At 41.9% G+C, this 23,384-nt stretch overlaps 1 protein-coding gene across 1 annotated transcript; it reads right to left on the reverse strand.

Moving 5' to 3' along the window:
• Positions 1-311: 311 nt before the first annotated feature.
• stam2 (signal transducing adaptor molecule (SH3 domain and ITAM motif) 2) lies at positions 312-23,136 on the reverse strand. The gene is given in 15 exon segments (XM_034147252.1): positions 312-383; positions 385-517; positions 1,980-2,146; positions 8,242-8,389; positions 9,256-9,310; positions 9,417-9,504; positions 9,593-9,675; positions 10,950-11,044; positions 12,156-12,348; positions 12,881-12,950; positions 16,553-16,699; positions 19,278-19,373; positions 19,947-20,022; positions 20,557-20,641; positions 22,978-23,136. Coding segments are annotated over 15 exon segments (1,548 nt in total). The 5' UTR covers positions 23,018-23,136.
• Positions 23,137-23,384: the final 248 nt, after the last annotated feature.

The following is a 23,384-nucleotide window of genomic DNA, read 5'->3' on the forward strand; positions in this document are numbered from 1 at the left end:
TGTAAGAGAGAGAGGAGAAATCTCCCGACGTCATGTTCAGCCTCATGCACACACACACAGTGTCCTGATGAACAGCAGACCTGCGTCACACACACACACCTCAGGTATTTCTGTCTCGAATGGTGTGTTTAACTCAGCTCATCAGGCACAACAATGTCTAAAGGAATGTCCCTAAAGCCGTTACCACACACACACACACACTCACACACACTCACACACACACTCACACAAGGCAAGACAAACGAACACACCACTGGAAACAGAAATATCCAAAGTGTGTGTTGTGTTCAGGTCTGCGGTGTGTCGGAGTTTTAGAGCAGAGGCTGCTGATAGTACGCCTGCTGCTGCTGCTGCTGCTGCTGCTGCTGCTGCTGCTGGGGAGCCTGGTGGGGGGGGGGGCGCCACAGGGTAGGACCCCGGAGGCATGCTGGAGTTGTGATAGGTCGACATGTCCATGGCCACGCCCCCCTGGTGCGGGTAGGGAACCTGGTTCATGTACTGAGCGTTCATACCACTGCTGGAAGAAAAACACAGAAATGACGATTAGAACCAACAGCGAAACACAACCATGACAAATACGATACGATAATACTTTAAATGGTCAGATCAAGTCTGAAATTTGACTTGGATCACATCAACAAATATCAAGACACAATACATGACAAACAAACAACAAGCATTTAACATAACAGCACGATCACTGAGAGAAAAGCTGCTCAAAGAGCCTTCAGCGAGAGGACAGACTGGAGCACAGAGGATGCTTCAGTCTGACTTCCCAATTAGAAGATTGTAAATGTGAAAGATCTAAGTTGCCAACTTTATTATTAATATTAGAATAGAATAGAAGAATGTATTGTCATTATAAAAGTACAACGAGAAGAGTAAAGCTACTCCTTTTAAGGTGCCATCAAAACATTCAGAAAAGACAACATTCATATTATGAGACTTTCTGCAGAGCTTCTACTCCGTTATCCTTTCGGGTCCTGCTTACAGTGATTGTTATGTGTTAGAAAAATATCACTTGTCCCCAGTGGCGAGCCGTGACTTTTATACCTAGGCCCTCTGACCCCCAGCCCTTCCCTCGAAAAAAAGAAGAAAAAAGAGTTTTACGTCACAGCGTGTACTTCAGCAGAATCTCAAAACAACGGCCCGGGGTGCAAAACGCATCAATGACAGCGACCCTCGACCACACAAAACAACACCTGTAAATAACCCAATTTGTGTTCTTTGAAATTGAAAAGGATATTCAATTTCAGAGAGGGCCTAGAGGGCCTAGAGGGCCCTGACGGCTCGCCACTGCTTGTCCCCGGCTTGAGCTTCAATCTCAGGATCCATGTATTTATTATCCTCTCAAGAATGGAAGTAGTCATCACACACAGAGCATCAACTAGTTCCTGAACAGTGTCCTTCACATGCTGATATCCAAGAGAGGGAGTTACACAGTCACAAGATGGAGGAATACCAGTTCTTAGGTAATCATACATCCTGTCATGTACAACATTTTTCTCAAAATGTTGGCTTTTTTCTCAAAATGTTGGTTTTTTTCTCAAAATCTCAAAATTCGGACTTTTTTGCAAAATTCAGACTTTCTCATAAAATTCTGACTTTCGCAAAATCTCATATTTCTGACTTTCTCCTAAAAATTCTGACTTTTTCTAAAAATTCAGATTTTTTTCTCATAATTCTGATTTGTTCTCAAAAATTCGGACTTTCGCAAAATTCAGACTTTTTCTCAAAATCTCAAAATTCGGACTTTCACAAAATACGGACTTTTTCGCAAAATTCAGATTTTTTCTCATAATTCAGACTTTTGCAAAATACGGCCTTTTTCTCAAAATCTCAAAATTCCTGATGCTCTTCTAGGTAATCATACATCCTGTCATGTACACAGCTACAGTTGGGATACCTTTGTTATCATGTGGACTCTGATATTGGAAGAGGACATTCACTATTATTTCCCCAACAATATGTTTTCTTACCTCATGTAGGGAGGCTGAGCAGCTTGGCAGTTGGGGGGGGCGGAGACGTTGGGGGGCAGCGAGTGCAGTTGTCCGGGCTGGTCGCTGGGCAGAGAGTAGGTCTGCAGAGGAGGACCCTGAGGCATCGCAGGGGGCATGTAGGGGCCGCCAGCCGGGCCCATGTAGCCCTGAGCAGATCACAAGATAAGATAAGACAAGATGGACCTTCAAGTTTCAAGGCTTTTATTGTCATGTGTGCATAGCTAGTGTAGATATGTCAATGAAAATCTTAGGTCACAGGCTCCTCCAACAGTGCAACACAATAAAACAGATAATAGTGCAAGTAATACAAATAAAATAGAATAGTGCAAGGAGAGTCTATATACAAGTAATTGGAATATTGATATATTAGATAAATAATTTGTAAGTTGCAAACAGATGAATGTTATGGATGTTCATTGATCCTCGTAGGGACATTCAGGTTTCATGGCAGCAGCAGAATAAGAAACAAACAGAGATAGTACACATGGAATATACACGGGCATAATTAGAATATTACATTACATTTAGCTGACGCTTTTATCCAAAGCGACTTACAATTACAGGGACATTCTCCCTGGAGTAACTAAAGGCTAAGTGCCTTACTCAAGGGCACACTAGTAGTGGTGATCCAGGCAGGATTTGAACTCACAACCTTCCGATCTTCAGCCCACCTCACTATCCATTAGACCACCAGTACCCAAATATATATAACATGTTTTAACGATATGAATAGAGGGGGGAACGGGGAGGAGGACGGCTTTAATAAGTGCTGAGAGAGTTAGTAATATCACAATTATGTTTTTGGGGAAAAATATGTAAAAAGAGGGATTCATAAGGGTCTAAGAATCATTTACAAAGTGGGAAAAAAATGCACCTTAGTCAGTTTTACATCTGTTTTGGGGAGGTAGTATCTATATGGTCGCTAGTTCAAGTCCCAATCGGACCTAACTAACCTAGCTGGGAAATGTCGAGGGGTCCTTGAGCAAGGCACGGATTTGATAAACTCCCACGCAAATCCTACAGTTTAATCAATGTCTCATTTATCATGTGCTCACTAACTCCCAATCACATTCATAAGTAAGAAATTACAAGTAGGTAACAGAAATCTCTTTACTGACACTATTGTAAAAGCGCTAAAGCCCAAATTCTTATCGTTTTAGGAATCTAAGAGAATGTCAGAGCTTAGAAATCCAGAGTTTTTTTTCTCCATTTCCTCAGTAAGTTAATATCTGTCTCTGTCCCAGGATGAGCCTAGCAACACTAATAAAGGAGGAGTTGATTATTGTTTGTATTTTGTCCAAAACAAATTCTAGCTACTGGGATATAGCTACAGAATGTAAGATATTACACCACCTGGTTGCTGTTAAAGTGCAGACTGTTACAGAAAGTCAGGAGGTGTTACTGGCAGGGTTCATACACTTTTTCACCAATGATTTTCCATGACTTCTCCATGACCTTTACCTAATTTTCCATGACCAAAAACATTACTCTCTCAGCGGTACCACTGAAAATGGTTTATTTTAACATGGAACAGGAAAATAAGGTCTGAAACATGTTGTGCCTATCTAAAACAAATCAAATAGGCTTACTAGCTTCTACACGCTAAAGCAACTCAAATCTCTCACCAGCAAAATACCTCGTCAGTTAAATGCCATTTTACGTTTCATTACTATACGATACAGTATTTATTATCATTATAGTATTACTATTTTGGCGATTAGATAAAATATAAATTATATTTGATGCAACTTTAGTTACATTTCCATGACTTTTCCAAAACTATGGGAAAAATATTGTTTTCCATAACTTTTCCAGGGCCTGGAATTATCATTTTGAATTTCCATGACTTTTCCAGGTTTTTATTGACCGTAAGAACCCTGTACTGGGTAAAGTACCAGGTTTGTTCTTCTGCAGTTTTATGTACTTGTGTTTACAAAAAATCCATGTCACTGCAGGCGCAATAACAAACTGGTATTTCAGAGTACTCTGCAGAAAAAATAAAGATGAAGGAGAAAAGAACAACGACAACAAAAACTGGAGCAGCACTCTGGTGTGGGCCTGGCCAGCGAAGTGGACATTTTTCTAAATCTCAGAGGAGAGACAGTGGCATCAATCATTACAGAGAAAACAGCCACCGAGAGAACTCCAGGGAGGAGGAAAGGCTGACTGGATGTCAGGCCATCAAGAAGCATAAAAAACCAACTGCTTCGCTGGCCAAATATAACACAAGTGTAGGATGTGAGGAATAAAATATGACATTAATAGCAAGATATAATCACCGTGTCTCTGCTCGGAGTGATTTCCTCTACATTAGTGCTCTTTTGTCTCAAATCATATCAAGAAATCGAAAAAGTGAGAGTGTACTCTGATGTTTAATATGAAGAGAACTGGTGGGTGGGCACTCAGTTTGTCAACAACCTGTCTCTTCTTTAACTCTTAAATCTCTCCAGCCTTCAGTCTTGTAAACTGTTTACCAACCTCTGACTGAACCCATCGATAAATAATGCATGACTTGTTTTGTATCGACTCGACACGCTTAACATGACAGAGAAATATGACCAGAGCAGAACAAGCATGTTTCAAATAATTTGATCTGAAGTTGCATCACTGTATGAGGTAAGTCAGTAATTTGCCAACCTTAATTCACCATGAGTGGCATTTCAATTAGACTGGAGACCTGCCGTTTAATTAGCCTTCGTGATTCAGTTGATTTAGAAAAACACCTTGAACCATATGCATCTTGCTAAGGAAGAATCCAGCTCTTTGGAGATCTTTAAAAACCTTCCTTTTGTTATAAAATCCTCTTCATATCCAGTTTGGAAACCATGCTGATGTAGACAGTAGACATACATGTGGATATACAGTCTACAATTGATTGTGTGCTGCTGTTATGTGATTGATTTAGAAAGGTAGTTTTAATGCAAAGGTAAAATGCATTTACTGCTGAAAATGTGTGCGAATGCTGTAAACTGTGAACATTTGTTGCTGAATTTAGCTGAAAATGCAGAAAAAGCTGAATATTTGATTAGCTGATGGTCTCTGTAGCTGCTTTTAGCTACAAAAACCAAGTAAGTGTGTTGCTGAACTTAGCGGAGAAATGCAGAAAAGTGAAATGATTTGAATCAAAATTGTTACAGCTCAAATGCATTGCAATGACAGTGAAATGTTAAACTGGAAGAGTAGGAAAAATAGTGAAGAAGCTTAATATTCAAAAGATAATGTTTTAAAAGGTATAAACAACAAAATGTATAGCCTCAATGTCCTGAAATAGCTGAATAAGTTAAATGTTGAATGGTTTCTGTAGCTGAAAGTAGGCTGAAGGAGTTAGATATTAAATGTGAGTAGTAGTGAATTAATGTGTATTAAGAAGAGAAAATAAAGTAAAAACGCTTTGAAAAGCAGCAGAATATTTGAACTGCAAACTTTTGAACTAACTTGATGGCGAGTGATCTGTCGCCATGGCAACGGCATTTGATGAAACCCCATAATACGCGTAGATGTGTTGATGGCTGCATCGTTACCAAACCTGTGAAGTTTTGGGCCGTTTGGAACATTTTCACTGAAGTTATGAGAAAACCGTGTTGCCATGGCAACGGAATTTGAAGAAATCTCAAAACTGTCAAGTAGATGTCTTCACGGCTGGACTGTTAGCACACATGTGAAGTTGGAGCACTTTTTGACAATTTTCATAGGAGTTATAGCAATATCGTGTTTTATGGCGAGGGATGTTGCCATGGCAACAGCTTTTGAGGAAAACTCACTATTGGCACATATACCCCTTTCACACCAACGCAACTCCGGTTCAAGCTCCGTGCTAGAGCTTTTCAGGTTCAGAACCGGTACTTCGGTTTAGCTCCGGCTCTTTTCACACCGCTCAGAGCCCGACTGGTGCTGCCGCTGCTGCGTCATGACGTCACAGTTTACGTCGCTGATTTTCTCCCCAACGGAGCTCACCTCACAACAACAACGGGCCGGGGACTGCGTTGCTTTTAATCATACGAAGCCAGATTAAATTAAATAACGACTTCTCCAACCTTATACTTTTCTCCAGAGTGCCGTGGTTCATTGTTTATTAATGTGTTTCAGCGGCATTTACCGACCGCTGCAGTGCTGCTGCTCTTCCACGGGAGTTTATTCTCCCGTTAGCTCCGGGTTAGCTCACACGGCTCTAAAGTATTCACTGTCTGACTGTCACACAAGCAGCTGATACATATCCCCAGTTCCCCTTAAGTGAATGTGTGTCAGTCTGAATTGACGCTGTTTGGCATCACAACGCTGTTATGAAAGTTTCTCTGGTATAACATGGGTGATGTTAGCATAGCAACCGAAGCTAAACTGACTACTTGCTAAGCCGTTTTCTCCAGGCACTTTTTACCGACGTATTTTTCATTATGATTCTACTTGTGATAGTCGGACATGACAATCTGTGCAGCCCATGTATTGATTCCATCCGATAGCTGCTATAATAACAAACAAAACGTCTGCCTGCTCTCCACAATGACCAATAACAGCGAACGGATGGTCAAAGTAAGGTACAAATAAACAGAATCACACGAAGCCTGGTTAGTGTTGCCTGACTTTATAAAGTGTGTTTTTTTTTTAACAAGTGTGTGGTTGCGTTCTAGTCACTTTGCTCAGCACTACTGCTTGTTACAACTTTTATTTGCCGTACTCGCCTTAACTGTTAGCTCAGGTTAATCTCGCCCCCCTCCGACGTAAGCGTGACGTATGCGGTTCTTGCTTCTAGACGGACAACTTTTTGGTGCTCGAAACGAACCGGATTCCGGAGCTTAGAGGCTGCTCCGCTGCGGTGTGAACAGGAAAACCCGGTGCTTTTCAAGCACCAGCACCGAACCGGCCCCGAAACACCGTTGGTGTGAATGGGGTAATAGACATGTTGAGGGCTGGACCATTAACCATTATCTGAAGTCTGGTGCTGTTTTAATCCTTTTCATAGGCGTTACGACAACATCGTGTTTCATGGCGAGGGATGCGTTTCCATGGAAACGGCATATGGTGAGATGTCAGATTTGACGTAGAGCTGTTGAGGCATGGACCGGTGATATACAGGTGAAGATTGGGGGACGATCGGACCGTGTCCATTGGAGTTACAGCGACATCGTGTTTTATGGCGAGGGATGCGTTGCCATGGTAACACCACATTATGTAACATCAGATTTGACCGAGCTGTTCAGGGCCACAGTGTTAACCATCATGTGATGTTTGGTGGCGTTCTGAGCATGTCAGTTGGAGTTATGACATCATCACACAGGTGTTTGTGTTTGAGCTAACGACATTATGAAACACCTGTGCTTGAGCTCAGAGATCAAAGGTTTCCATGGTGATGTGCAGTAATCAGTGAGAGGAGAGCCTTTACATTGTTCTGAATGAGAGATAAACCTCTTACATGTGAACGTTTTGTTGAAGAACCGTAACAGATATCGGTGAAATGTCAACGCGCGAAGCGTCTCAGGACCCTGACGAGCGTCTGAGTCTGCTTTTTGTGTACTTTCGGGTCAATAATGTAGCCTTTTTGGCAGATTAACTAAAGGTGTGCGGCTGCTGCTGTGAAGAAAGATCAGGCTGTATTTACAATTGGCCTTAATGGAGACATGTTGAAAGTTTTTGTGACTTCATGCCCTCAAGAGGCATTTTGTTGAATTATTTTGTTGAATTTTTCAAGAGGTTTTCCTACGTTTTTCATGAAAAATGATGTCCCAGGAGAGTAGGGTTTGGGAATTATGGCAAGTTTTAAAAATAATATGAAGGCGAATTTCAAGCTGTCCCCCACTCTAGCTGTGACATCACGCACTCTAGACTTAACGAGCTGCTCAATACACACTCATGTTAAAATCTGAAGAAGGCCTCTTTACCAAGCTCCAAACTAAGTTAAATATCTCAAAAAGTGTAAAAGATATGAAAAATCTGAAGAACACGTTTTATAGCTGAAGGTCTTGTGATCATTTTAAAGTTGGAATGAAGTCTCTAGCTGGAAGTATGTGGAAGGAGTAGCATTTGGCGCAAGGTGTAGGTAAAAGAGGATTTGAAGGTTCTTCCCATTGAGTTACATGTTAAAAAAAGAGTTTAAAAAGCTGAATATTTCAAAAAGGTATAAAATATTTTGAAAAAGTTGAAAGTTTCCCATCATGTGCTGAAAAGGCTGAACATTTCGAATGTTGCACAGCATTCCACTAATAAACGACATGGGTGAGTATCAGTGTATATTCTGCATTTTTCTGACCTGCATAGCAACAGCTGGTCCGGCTGGAGCATACTGCGTCTGCATCTTAGAGTAGGCCGAGTAGAACGGAGCCTCGTTCATCAGCTTGTTGTAAAGCTCCAGCGCCTCCAACACCTTCACATTCAGCTCCGAAAACTCTGAGTGTTTCCTGCAACACAGAGACGCATTCGTTGGATATATTTTTAACAGATCAAGATGCAGACAGATGTCTTTTTAAGTCTCTGCAGCTAAAACAGAATAGTAGTGTTTTACTTCCAAGAAGTTTAAAACTATGTGGATGCCTTTTTTTTTACCTAAGCTAAAAGAATGACCTTCCCAGATATCCTCAAACAGATATAAACAAGACTGTTTGTGTCGTTTTGTTGTCCTTGTAGTTGCAATGTGTTCAGGGTATATGCAGGAATCCTGAAGTCAAATGTCATCCCTTTAAGACCCTTTCCATACATTTTAAGATCTCATCGCCACTTCGAGTTTTAACCGGTTACATTGGCGACACACTTTACCTCACATTTACTATATACAGTATTGATTGTCCTTCCTCCTTATCTTCCAACCATTTGGACGCAGACTTGCATTTCCCCATAACGATGTTGTTTAGCAACCGGCGTAAACGGACCTTCGCACGCTATCAAGCAGTGAGCGTGCGATGTCCTGTTCAGATGACGTCAAATCCAACGGGATGCCGTAAATAAACTACACAGAATCACACTACACACCTACGCAATGATTACATTCAGGCAGACTGTAGAATACAACCTCTTTGGACAATTTATATACTTATTGAAAACAAGCTACCAAATGTAATACCTTGGAAAATACCGTTTAATACTTTTTAATAGCCTTCATTTTCGCTAAATTGATTCATCAACTTTTAATACTTTTTAAGACCCCGCGGACACCCTGGTGTTGTATGTTGTTGTGTTTTGTATTATACTGTCTCCCACAGCCACTTTATCATTGCTGTCATATTGTGAATCAAATAAATATATATAAAAAGATGTCTGATAACGCTACCTGTCAATCTCCTGCAGCTTCTCATCGATCATCGGGTTCATCTGCTCACATGCACCTGTTCACATATTGACAGTGAGGGAGGGAAAGAGCAGTGTTAGAGACATACACTGCTGCTCAGACTGTACAAAGGACTGGATTTGAAGCAGCATTATGGGCTGTACCCTCCAGCTGGATCAGATCCTGGGTGTCAGGAGTGGAATCTGCAGGATCTGCGTTCTGCAGCAGAGCCAGCGTGCTGTCCATCTTCCCCTGAGGACACAAAGAGAGACAGCAGGGTTTAGATTGGTATTGTGATTGAGAAAAGGGATTTGTATCTGCACTGAGGAAAACGTAATACCTCGTCGATGAAGACGGGCTCAGGCTCTGCTCTGGTTTCCAGGCTCGTCTCTTCAGGAGTAGAGGACTTCTCAATAAAAGCCACTGTGGAGCAGAAGGTTGGGTTCAATAAGCAGTTCTGAAACTAATAGAGAGGCGAAGTCCCTCCCTTTCCGGGGGAGCTCCATGGGACCTTATTTCGGAAAAAGTATGTATTGAAGTCAATGGAGAGAGAAAGATTATCTCTCGATCCCGTTTGAATTGAGCCACGAATTACACATATGATGTTTGTCAATTTAAAAGATAATTTTGCAAGTTAAAAAAAAAAAAATGTGTTTTAAAACTGTGAAGTAACACTTTTTTTGTGTGAAACCGCTCAATGAACTACATCTCCCGTCTCGCACCACACACCAAGACGGCCGTCACGTTGGCACATTTCACTTCTTTCTTTCAGAATGAGGCGGAAAGTATTCAAAGAGGTGAAAATCACTCCAAGTCTGGGCATGTTGAGAGCTGTACATACACACAAGGGGAGTTAGTCGGTTCCATAAGAGCCAGCATGCGGGACCGGGATTCTGGGATTTGTAGTCTTTCTAGTTGCGTATTTTTCATAGTCTTATATTTCAACAGTTTTACGACAAACTGTGACTTTTTTTACATGGAAATTATTTTTTAAATTGACAAACATCATATGTGTAATTCGTGGCACAATTCAAACGGGATCGAAAGATACGTTTTCTCTCTCCATTGACTTCAATGCATAATTTTTCCGAAATAAGGTCCCATGGGTCGGAAGTAGATGGGCGGGACTTCGCCTCTCTATTGGCTTCAGTTTTAATGAAATAACACAAAAGCATAGAGGCTAGTATGCTTAAAAAAAAACTACATCATAGGTTGGTGTGCAGCTAAAGGGGGCTACAATGTTCACTTTGAGAATCAGAAGAAAAATAAAGGCCTTTTGAACATTAAAGAATGTAAACATGTCACAGAATACAAATATGAACCTGAAAATGAGCAAATTATGTCATCTTTCTGTTATTGTGCAGCTGAAGGGACTACAATGTTTTTAGAGGGGCTCTATTCTGCACATGTTCAGGTTAAAATGTATGTAGTGTCTCTACTGTGATGTCTCCATGCTTTAATGTTCAAAAAGCTCTTCATTTTTCTCATACTGCCTGTGCTGCAGCCACTCTTTTCACCCTCTGTCTGAAACCAGAGCCCAGTCTGCTCGGATTAGTTAGCTGGCCAGCTCTGTTGTGATTGGTCAACCGCTTAGAGATGTCCCGCCCCTTAGCCTACATATAGCCAGAAACCTATATAACACACCACAGGAAAGGGAAAACCTCAAATAATATGTCCCCTTTAATAAAAAGACCAACCTGTCTCCGGCTCTGCGTTCAGATTGGTTGTGACGAAGTTGGAAGGAAAGAGCCCGACTCCTCTGTGGTTCTCTCCTTTCCACCAGTTTGGATCGCTATGAATAAAACAAGCAAAACATCAAATGCATGAGCCATGCTGAAATTCAGAGCAGTTCAATAACATGAATTCATCATTTTGTAGTCTGCCACTGTACTTATTACTACTTATTATTTAGTTTTATACCCCTTTTATCTAGGCCCTTTTTGTATATATGTCACACTGTGGGACAGCGAGAAACGGTATTTCAAATGTTCTGTATGTATAACACATGTAGAATTCTTGACAATAAAATTGACTTTGACTTTTGGATCTGCAAAAATAAACTGTCCCATTGTATTTGTAGGACAGACTTTACCCCACTAATATGCAATTAAAACAAGTTTAAAATGAAATCAAGATGGTTGTAAAGAATGATATGGCTCTTTCAAACAAACAAAAGCATTAACTCATACATAACATTTACCAGCGTTCTGATATATTTTGATCAATGAATGGAAAACTTTCTTTAGTTATCTCATCAGTAAACTCTACTCACTATAAATAACTTATGTTTAACTGCATCTATCGGTTATCAAATACTGTACAAAAATGATTATGTGGTAAACACATATCTTACAGTTAAAATATGCAAGGTATTTCAGATTTTGAGACATTGTCCGGCAGTGGCTCAGTTAGTAGGGGCGTGGACTGTGAGCCGTAGGGTCGCCGGTTCAAGTCCCCAAACAGACCTAAATATGGAGTGTGGACTGCTACTTGGAGAGGTCCCAGTTCACCTCCTGCCCTGCCGTGGTGCCCCCTTCCCCCCCCCCACTCCCATTGCTCCCCGGGCGCTGTACAATAGCTGCCCACTGCTCCTAGTACTAGACTCCTGGTACTAGGATGGGTTAAATGCAGATAACACATGTCACTGTGTGCTGTGTGCTCTGCATGTGGGACCATTAAAGAGGGGTGCATCCCTCCCATTCTATTATATACAGTATTTCCAGATGTTTTTTGACACCATATCGACTTTCTGAGAGTCATAAAGGTAGGATGTATAACATGGGCGTTGAATTGGAAGAATATACTGTATAAATTGTATCATGATGCTTGTAGGTATCTCATAATATATAATAAATATCACTGAGGAAGTGTGCGACATCAATGGCAGAAACACTGTCCGTTACCTGTCGTCCAAAACCAGAATAAGTTCTCCGGTTTTGAAGGTCAGCTCGTTGTCTTCAGCCGCTTCAAAGTCGTACAGCGCTCGCACCTTCCGGGCCTCCTGCCCCCCGTTGGTGTAGGTCGGGGGGTCAGAGGTCAGGGCCAGGGGTCGCGTCTCCACCTGCTGCTTCTGCTCCTGCAAGGACATCTCGATGGCTGGAGAGGTGGAGGAAGACGAGACAAGAGAAGTTATTATTTGCCCCTTTTGTTTGTTTGTTTGTTTGTTTGTGTGTTTTTCCACCATGTAAAGCGGCCTTGGGTCCCTTGAAAGGCGCTATACAAATCTAATATATTATTATTATTATTATCAAAGGATATAAGGAGTAGAGGCTGTGAAAAGTCAAACACATGGGCTTGGCGGCGACTTAATCTATCAGTCTGTTTGACTTCTCATGAACAGCTCTCAGAACAGCACTCTAGATGGGAATAATCAATAAGGCAGGAAACAAAGGCAACCTTTTGATGCATTATAGGAACATAAAACCTAGTCGATAAATAATTAAAACTGTTGTACTCGTAAAAGATAAGTATGTTTCTGAGAATACTGGTCCAAACATATAATAATAAGCCGTACAAATTCAGTACTGTAGTTGGAAAATATGCATCTGTGGTAAAAAAACGAATCTATTTAGAACAAATGCAGCGCGCTAATGATCATAAAGGTGTGTGTAAATGAGCGAGACATTACCTTTGGCCAGGTTGTCCTCATCATCCAAGGCTTTGCCCGCAACAGGTGTGCTGCCCTTTGTGCTGGACCCCTGTTGTCAAAATACAAGCATAAGGTCACATATGTGTGTCTGTGTGTGTGTGTGTGTGTGTGTGTGTGTCTGTGTGTGTGTGTGTGTGTGTGTGTGTCTGTGTGTGTGTGTGTGTGTGTCTGTGTGTGTGCGCGTGTGTGTTTGCATCTGTGTGTCTGTGCGTGTGCGTGTGTGCATGTGCGTGTCTGTGTGTGTGTGTGTGTGTGCACGTGTGTGTGTGTGTGTTTGCGTCTGTGTGTCTGTGTGTGTGTGTGCATGTGTGCTTGTGTGCATGCGTGTGTGCGTGCGTGTGTGCGTGTGTGTGTCTGTGTGCGTGTGTGCATCTGTGTGTGTGTGTGTCTGTGCGTGTGTGTGTTTGCGTCTGTGTCTGTGTGTGTGTGCATGTGCGTGTGTGCGTGTGCATGTGTGTGTGCGTGTGTGTGTCTGTGTGCGTGCGTGTGTGTGTCTGTGTGTGCATCTGTGTGTGTGTGTGTCTGTGTGTGTGTGCGCGTGTGTGTGTTTGCGTCTGTGTGTGCGTATGTGTGTGTGTGTGTATCTGTGTGTGTGTGTGTGTATCTGTGTGTGTGTGTGTGCATCTGTGTGTGTATATCTGTGTGGCTGTGTGTGCGTGTGTGTGTGTGTGTGTGTGTGTGTGTGTGTGTGTGTGTGTGTGTGTGTGCATGCGTGCGTGTTTACACTAAAGCATTAAAGGCTAGAAGTGGCAAACAGATTTCCAGCGACTTTAGTGCCACCTGCAGGTTATGTTTGGTACTACATGTTGTACTGCTCTAGCATTTTCATTGATGTATGTTTAATAAAGTCGGTGTGGAAGTCACCTCGTCTTCACTTGTTTTATCAGTTGGGTGTTGAGAAAGATGGCTATTATAATTGATACACCATTCAAACAGTGGACTCTGGAGAACAGGAACCTAATCGGTGCAGTATTTTGATTCCAACTAAAACTGGGACCTCGACTGATAGTGAAGCAAGAATTCAGAAAAAGGCACCCCACAGAGAGGTAAACGATGAGGGCGGACATCTTTTGTTTTAACAGCTTGATAGTTTGAGTCTGAACACAAACAAAACAAATGCTTCCCGTCTACAAATGATATCAAAGTTGAGCACGAATGACGGCTGAAGGTAAATACTAAGAAACGGAGTCACAGCTGGAGTCTCACTACCTGCTGCTGTTAGCTCATCAGCTGACACAGATTAAATGTCAGACCTGCTGCCTCAAGAGCCACCTGCTCCCCATTAGAGCTGCCCTACCACAACATTATACACGCCATCAACAACAACAAACACAGCACAATGAAGTTCACAACAACGTGAGGATCAGACAGCCAATTAGAGACAAGAGATTTCTTTAAAAGCCACAGTGATGTTTTGATTTTAATCCATGTTCTTAGCCGTCTGTTTATACTGGTAATAAAAGGGATGGTTCAGAGTGGCGTTGTATGAGGCACGTATCCATAGCGACTGTTTTACATACGGTAAACAACTGCTTGGAACAACAGACAGGAAGTGAAACTATATCAGTTTAACGAGGCCCTATTTTGCTTTTTCAAGTGTTCCCTTTCCTGTAGTGTGTTATGTAGGTTTTAGTGCATGTAAATGGTCTGCAAAGTCTAAAATCCCTGGTGTTCCCTCTAGACCGGGGTTTCTCTGAATTTGGGGCATGGCGACTGCAACTACTGGTAATTCACCTCCAACAATACCACTTCAAAAAGGATCTGAACGTACCCTTTAAGACCAAGGTGTCAAACTCAAATACACAGTGGGCCAAAATAAAAAAATGGGTACTAGTCGAGGGCCGGACTGGTTCAATGTTTATAGCAGAACTTATTGAAATGAACTTATTGCACATATTAAACCTGGAACTAACAAAACTTAAATTATTGCCTATAAAAACAACATTCAACATTAAATAATCAGTTTCATTCATTTCTTATGGCTCTATCTGCAGAGTCATTTCTTATGATTACATTTCTCCACAGGCCAACAACAGCTTCAAAAAAACTATTCCCCTCAAAGAAAAACCAAACATGCCCTGTTGTCGTGAGAGAAAAAGTGCAGAAGGAAACATCCATGTAAACTCAGTTTGCTGCTCTGTGATGCTAGTTCAAGCCAGATACTTGGCATCTCATCTTGGGTGCAAGTTCATCAATGTTTGGGGTCAGGCTCTGAGCTGAGGAGACCCTCAGGATTGAGTGAAGGTGAGCATGCAATATACCGGCGGGCCAGATCTAATAGTAATTAAACATTATCCTGCGGGCCGAAATTAAATCCACCAAGGGCCTGATTTGGCCCCCGGGCCTTGAGTTTGACACATGTGCTTTAAGAGGTATTCAGTTAGCAATATCTCTCAAAGTTAGGCTATAGTTTGAAGGGACTGTATTGCTTTAGGGGTTTCTAATGTTTTGTCCACAGCATTTACAAAAATAAGGTGTTTAAAATATACTTTTATCTACCAACACAGACCATAAAACATCTCAAGAAGCAAATCTGTCAATTAACAACAGAACCAGAGCCACCGAGAGAGGCCCTGACTACAGATGAGACATTTTGTAGGTCAGCAACAACCGGAGAACAAAGTCCACTTCAACCCTTGACACACATATTTAAGGTGTTACATAATAAATCCCACATCGAACAGAGAACAGAGCACGAACCAGCTCTGTCAACAATGATGAGGGCAGTCCTGATCGTAGGACATAAACTCACATAACTACGAATTATGGGAAATATGTGAAGAGGAAATTCCACAGTAAGCACAAACAGACAAGCTCCACCCAGCCTGACCCTTCACACAACACACGCATTCATGATCGCCTCTGGCTAGACAAGAAGCATCCACACACACTTATTCTGCTATTGTGGTCAAACTGAGACTTTAATTACGGGGGGGGGACAACCAGCAAAACACGGCGTGTGAAAACTGACATGTGATGAAGTTATAAAATGAAGTTTACAACATATGACGTGTGATAGGGTGGAACTGAATCCTGCTAAATCTGGCTGTGGCTAAACACTTTTCCTTTTCGGCAAGCAAACATTTAATGAAATGTGGCAACCACTTTCCTTCATTCTTAGAGACCAGCCTAGTCCATTTTAAAAGCTAAATAATGAAAGCTTAACATGAATTTTTATGTTTTTTTAAAGATATTTCTGCCCGATTTGTTGTGTACAAAGGAGGCATGTTGGGTTATTGAACATCAAGCACTATAATAACTAAATGAGGGACCTGATTTCAGGACAGTTTGGTACATTTCTGATGATGTTTGGGGGGGAAATGTTGAGATAATTGTAATGTTGATGTGTAGTCAGATGTTGATTTTTGTATCAATTAGTTAAGGCTATGAAAGACCAGAGAACACGCACAATTCAGTTTTTACATTTATGCCCATTGGTTAAATATAACTAATTGTACTAGGTGAAAAAGTGATATACACACACATGTTCTTGTCTTTACATTTTGTATTTTTGACATCTGTGTTTGTCTGGTGAAGCTATGTGTAAAATGACGCATTGTATATAATAGAGAACATCAGGATGAAGCCAAGATGGCATATGTTTGCACTGTGGATGTGTGGATCATGACATTAAACCTGATGTAAACACACCTGTCCTGATGGGGAAGGGAAGCTGATGCCCTCCTCCTTCAGAGACTTGATGGTGGCGCTGATCAGGCTGAGCTGTGGATCCTTCTGGAAGCCTTCAGCCCACTCCACCATCAGAGCCTTCAGCTTCTCACACACCTTAGGGTGGGCCTGCAGAGAACAAAACATAGCATTATTGTTGCTCTATCCTGTGTCTTTGTGCCAGAAAGAGACTATAATCCTTGCCCAAAGACAAACATAGTTATGGATATATCTGTGGCATTTAGGGATGCTCCGATCGATCGGCCGATACTCACTCTCTGCTCTCTAAAAATGCCGATCGCGAGAGCCGATCGCATGACGTAAAATACATGACACTTTTCTCTGTGCGCGGCAAAACAAGCTCGCCAAAATGGCTTCACTAGTCTGGCAGTATTTTAAGGTGTCCGAAAAAGACAGTAAAATAGCGGTATGCAACGTGTGTGTGAAGCAGAAATCCTGCAGCTCCACCCGCTGTGACGGACCGGTGAGCGGAGCAGAACACACATTAAGAGTTAGACCTAACACACTTAGCTATTTGATCTACCTCTGGAACAAGCTAAACTAGTTATACATATATGTATTCTTCACTGTCGGGTCGCTCATTACTGGATCAGTGAGCTGCAGGAGATACTGACAGGCTGTCAGGAGAGAGAGAGAGGAAAAGAGAGAGACCGCTCATTTCTCCCGTGTTATTATCCAAAGTGAATGTAAACTTGAATAATGTACTTCATTTGAATGTAATAATTATGTTGGTTGTTGTTTGTGGAAGCGCCAGTGAATGAGCCCCATTAACTGAGTTTTAAACATCACTTTAAATGGAAGATCCCCATAGGCCCCGCCCACTCGATCGGATCGGTATCGGCCGATACTGATTCCGGCGATCGGCGCATCCCTAGTGGCATTACAGTGAGGGAGTACATGTGTGAGAATGACACTGGTCAAGAGGGTACACAGAGATTAAAGACATACAGAGGAGGAAATAAGTATCTGATCCCCTGCAGATTTAGTAAGTTTACCCCCTTACAAAGAAATTAACAGTCTGTCATTGTTATGGTAGGTTTATACAAACAGTGAGAGTAAGAATATCAAAAAGACAATCCAGAAATTGAGGGGATCAAATACTTATTTCCCACAGTTAAATGCAAATCTATTTGTATCTTTTATATAATGTCAATTTCTGGATTTTCTTTTTGATATTCTTTCCCTCACTGTTTGTATAGACCTACCATAACAATGACAGACTGTTCATTTCTTTGTAAGTGGGTAAACTTACTACAGGGGGGCGTCTTGCCGTCATTCAGCTCGGAACGCCCTGAACTCGAGCCGAGGGCGTCCAAAGAAAATAATAATTTGAGAGAAGATTGAGAGTTTTTATCGCTTGAAATGACGAAAAGGAAAAAGGACAAGGACATCCCTCTGTTGGAGGGGCAAAGGAGTCTGGTGGGATTCTTTTCGCCGCCAGCAAAGCGTGTTCCTGTGACGGAAAGTGTACTGCCGGCGAGCCTCGACGGGGGGTGCTAGTGGAGCATGCGCGTGAACTGCGAACGCCGGAGCCTCGCAGCGGCGAAACTGAGGCTCCGTGGTAAACTGTGGTAACATGAAGAGCCGTTTAGGAGCCGAAAGACTCTTCTTATGGCGCATTTCCACTACACGGTCGGCCTCGGCCACACTCGGTACGGCTCGGTACGGCTTGGCCGCGTTGGGCCTTAACAGGGCCGACTCACTTCATGCTGCGCTTCCATTACAGTTTAGGAACTGGGGTAGTTACTATAGTAACGCAGTGTAGGCGGAGCCGTGACGTCATCTTCAATGAGAAATCCAGAAACACAACACAGCCGTTAGCTGTGAGCACTCAGAGCTCACAGCTCCTTATATATGTTCAGAAACTCGACAAAAGTTAAACAAGTACACACCACAGACTGCCTGTGTCATGGTGAATACAGTCGCTGCTGTATTTATGTCTGTATAGGCCGTTGTTGTGAGTGTGGACGGTCGGGGCATATACTGCGTTAGCTTAGCCAATCTCCATCTAGAAAAACACGAATTTTAAAAGGTTTTTCGCCTGCCGTCTGTCTGCAGACTTGACAAAGCATTAATTCATGGTTTTTACTAACCGGTATCAGTATGTTGTTACTTCGGCATCATTTTGAAACGTGTATTACAATTAAATCACGGTCAAATATGTCCATCTTGTTGTAGTTGTAGCCCCCTTGCCAGCGCTCCTCTCTCTAGTTTAGCATACTCAGCCCGACTCAGCCCTGTTTGTTGGCCCCGATAGAACCACAATTTTCTAGGGCCAGAAAAGAGGGGAAAAAGTGGCCCCGCGCCGTGCCGCGCCGGAACGAGGCCTAGTGGAAGCACAACCAAAAAAGGGGACGGCACGACACGGCACGACACGGCACGCTTAAAGCGAGCTACGCGCTGCAATGGAAATGCGCCATTAGTGAGCCGAGCCAAATGATCCGGCTCACTAAGAAGAGCCGGAATTCCCATCACTAATACGTAAAGAGATAGCATCTATAAAAGGGACAGCTCAATTCAAAATTCAAGTCACGTGACACGACATGACGTCACACCCCCCGCTCTTGGGGTGGACGCCCTCTCAGCCCTGGTCTGGAGGAAACACTGGATCAAGTACTTCAGTCCTCCTGTGTATATGGTTATAAAAAAGGGATATTGAGGATTTGTATTTAACAAGTTCACATACCCTGCCGAGCACACTCCGTACTTCACTGGAAAACTCCCTCGAGCAGATTTCCAGGTGGAATATTTTGCCGCAGTTAGAAACACAAGCACCCACCAACTGCAAGGGAAGAAAAAAAAGTCAATATAGATAAAAAAACAGCTGATATATGTTATATTATGTAGGGAAAACTGACATTGCACATTATTCCGATTAGGTATTGATAGCAGGTGAGTTTGGTATTGCTCTAAAATGTTTGAATGACAATAGAGTTTTGATAAGGGAATGAGTGAACAAAGGGATCTAATTATAGAGCAGGCCATGTGACAGTATGTGCTCATGATGACTCAGACAGCTCACATCATTATCATTCTCCCTTTATGAAATCTTCCACTTTCCTGTAGGGCTTCAACAATGAGAACATTAGGTCAATTACAGCTCAACTGGAGCTAAATTGCCCTGGTAAATAATGCATTTCCCATACTTAAAAAGTGAGAATATTAGGAGAGTTTACCCCTACCCAGTTCTATATAGTTAAAAGGTCAAATATGTAGGCTTACATTGGATTTGGAACTGGCAGGTTTTGAGCAGAAACAAAAGAATGGATGCTTATACTGATGGTAGCTGTAATGTGGATAATGGTATACTGCTTGCTGGGAAACAGTTCATGTCATTTCTTAATAGCGTACTCACATTGACGGCCTGCATGGCAACATGAGGCACTTTGTGGTTGACTCTCTTCATGATGGATCTCAAGCTGTCCTTCGGTCTGAAACACAAGAAAACAGAATACAATTCAATGCTGGAACAATAATTACTAAACAACGACATTTTACACTATGCTAGTCATAGTGATATCTGGTTTAGGCTATTTTGAAGTGTAACGCAGCGTCCACACGGCGGCGTGCGTTGAAGCTTGCCGGTGGGCGTGTCTGAAACTCGACCAACAACCAATCACATGAATCTCCCACCCCGGACACACAAGCACGCGGTTTGATTGTACTGGCATATGATTTGATTGGCTGACGCTTCTGTCGAAGCTTCAAAAGTTGAACATTGCTCAACTTTTGAAGCGAGCAAAGCGAAGCGACGGAACCACAATGCAGTTCGGCAAAGCGTGACGTCACCCCATTTAAAGTGAATGGGCAGAAGCGTTGAAGCTTCAACGCACGCCGCCGTGTGGACGGGCCGTAACGTTTTATAGGAAGGAACCGCACTTAAACAAGGAACTATTTAAACCACAGTGTTGCTCAAAATGCTCAAGAACTCCACATATAATGTTAAATGCTTTTTTCCTGCTTACCCATTGGCTGTCGTTCCAATCTTATCACAGATGTCCATAATGATCCCCCAGTCGTCTGTTGTGTTGTTTTCATTGGTTGCCTTTTCTGGAAATATATCAAAAGGGACACAGTGCATATGGTCAAGTGAGAAAAATGTCTTTACTGGCATCATGACTGTGCAAGACGCAGTGGGCAAGCGTTATAGAAATAAAAAGCGTTGAACTGCCACACATTAGAACTGGTAAATGTTGTCAGCTTAAAGTTAAATACAATATAAAAAGAATCATAAGAGTTGTATTGTGTGAACTTCCACTAGTAAACCATCCCAATCTTCAAGCATTTCCACACCTTTAGTTGTGTCTAACAAAAGCCAAGCTCATTACATGACATAAGGTTGAACATGACATTGGCCTTTTGCCCCTAAAAGTGAATATCTTACAGAAGTGTCATGATGGTAGTGGAAGGGGGATTTTGTCAACTTGTGACCCAACGCTGCTTTGTAATATGTTAGCATTCTAACTAATAGTAGACCCTGGCATGACTCACATCCTCCTGACTTGATAACAGTCAGAGAGCCAGTTAAATGTAACAGTGCACTTTTGTTAGGACACACAGATAAGAGTGATGACCAAGGACATTTGCATGATGCTTTTCATACCATGGCTATAGGAACAGACACATGGCGACGAGCTGAAGCCATTTGTTAATTATTGAAAGACAATTTGGATTTGGGCAGCAAACTAATGACTGCTTTCATTGTCCTTAGATCATTTTCTTAAAGGTCCCATGTCATGGCCATTTCTACCGATCATAATTCCATTGTTGAGGTCTACTAGAATAGATTTATACTGTACAATTTTCCAAAATCACATTGGTTTCTCATACAGCATCTCTGTATAGTATGTGTATTCACTCTCTGTCCTAAACGGCTTGTTGGAGCTCCTGCCCCCCCCCTCCCTGTGAGCCCAGTGGCCGTCTGCGAGACACAGCAAAACCTAGCCCAAAACACACACACACACACACACCCACCCGCAGCCTGGCTGGGAGTGCCGTGGTGTCTCGCTGACCCCACACCAGTGAGCCAGCTCACAGTGTCCCGCTCCTCGCAGCAGCGAGCCTCGCAACGTCCCGCCGAGTGTGTGTGTGTGAGGAAGTCCACAGATTGGTCCAAACGTAACGGCTCCGTGGACGTAACGTAACGGCTCCGCAGATTGGTCCATTTGGACCAATCTGCGGAGCCGTTGCATTACGTTACGTCACTATACCCGAAATACGTCACTATACCCAAGAAGTAAACAATGGAAAAAGAGAAATGTCCAACGAGGCGTTCTGGGGCAGCATAGACAGGTCTTTTCTGTGTTAGAGTTGTACTCGCTACAGGGTGTACTTTGAGGGTTTGTGACCCTGCAGACCGTTTACATGCAGAAAAACCTTCATAACACACAAGGGGACGGGTAATAACCAGAAAAGCATGACATGGGCCCTTTAATGAATTGTTAGATCAATACAAATGTGCTTTAACACACATGTCTGTCAACAGGCGAGTGTATTGACCGACCAATAAAGTCCCCCTTACTTATGATATTTCATTAATTGTTTAATTGAAAAGCATACATATCATAACACAACACCTTCAAGGACATTTTGAAGATAATATTTTCACTTAAGTACAATCTTAGGTCGTTTACTTTAAACAGAGTACCATCTGTTAATGTAAAGTTACTTGTTCTTCTGATACTCTTACTCTACTGTTACATGGCAAATGTAGACATAACAAATATATGTAACCAGAGGTGGAAGAAGTACTCAGATCTGGTCAAGCAAAAGTATTAGCATCTAAATATACTTACGGTACCAAAAAAGCAGATTACAGAATAATATATTTATTATATGCTTTGATTATAATTATTTATGTACTAAAATGTTATCATAGCTTGGAAAGGTGCAGCTAATTTCCATTACAGTGTGTACACAATTTACCTCTGATTTGTAGGGGGTAGAAGTAGAAAGTAAAAACAATTGAAATACTCAAGTAATGTACTAATACATCAACATTTTTACTTAAGTAGAGTACTTGAGTAAATGTACTTAGTTACTTAACACACTGTATGTCAACCATACGCCCTGATTTTGGATCATATGATGTTGTAACTGACGTTAGCTAGTCACGGTTACATGAATCACACTGAAAAATATCAACAAGTCTCTTTTTAAGGATACACTTAATGGACGTTTTTGACAACTAGTCAGTCCGCTACAAACCTAGGAAGTATTTGAGAATCGTGGGTGCGTTTGATACCAAAAACAAGCGAAAGTAAAATCAACTTAGAGCGAAGTAAAGAAGTTAAGCTAAGCTAACGTTAGCTTCCAGTGTTGTTGGCCCTATCGTTAGCTTTAGCTTTAGCTCGGACAAAACACCAAAGGAACAAAGCTTTACTTACCGACATCCTGGTCAAATGGATTTTGGGCAAACAAAGGCATGTTGACGATTTAAAAAGAACTAGGAAATTTGACGAAAAATGAATATTTGGTTTGATTTCCAGACTAAACGTAAACAAATATCTCTTCCTTGTCCATTAAACACCAGTTGCTCTTCCGGAAACTTGGCTGTCTTGAATAATGCCTGAGCAATATGTTTTAATTGCTGAGTGTATGAGACCAACTGGGTTTTTATTTTTTTTACATCTGTTGATTACGTTTCATAATTGTGTATTTAAGTTATTTTAACCACAGCATGTGAACAAAACAATCCTAAGAAATATCCACATACTGGCACTTTATTAACCATCTATGTTTACCTACTCAATGGAGACTAGTGAAACACTGCCATCTAGTGGACAAACGGAAA

This window comes from Trematomus bernacchii, unplaced genomic scaffold (genome assembly GCF_902827165.1).
Source record: "Trematomus bernacchii unplaced genomic scaffold, fTreBer1.1, whole genome shotgun sequence".
Lineage (NCBI taxonomy): Eukaryota > Metazoa > Chordata > Actinopteri > Perciformes > Nototheniidae > Trematomus > Trematomus bernacchii.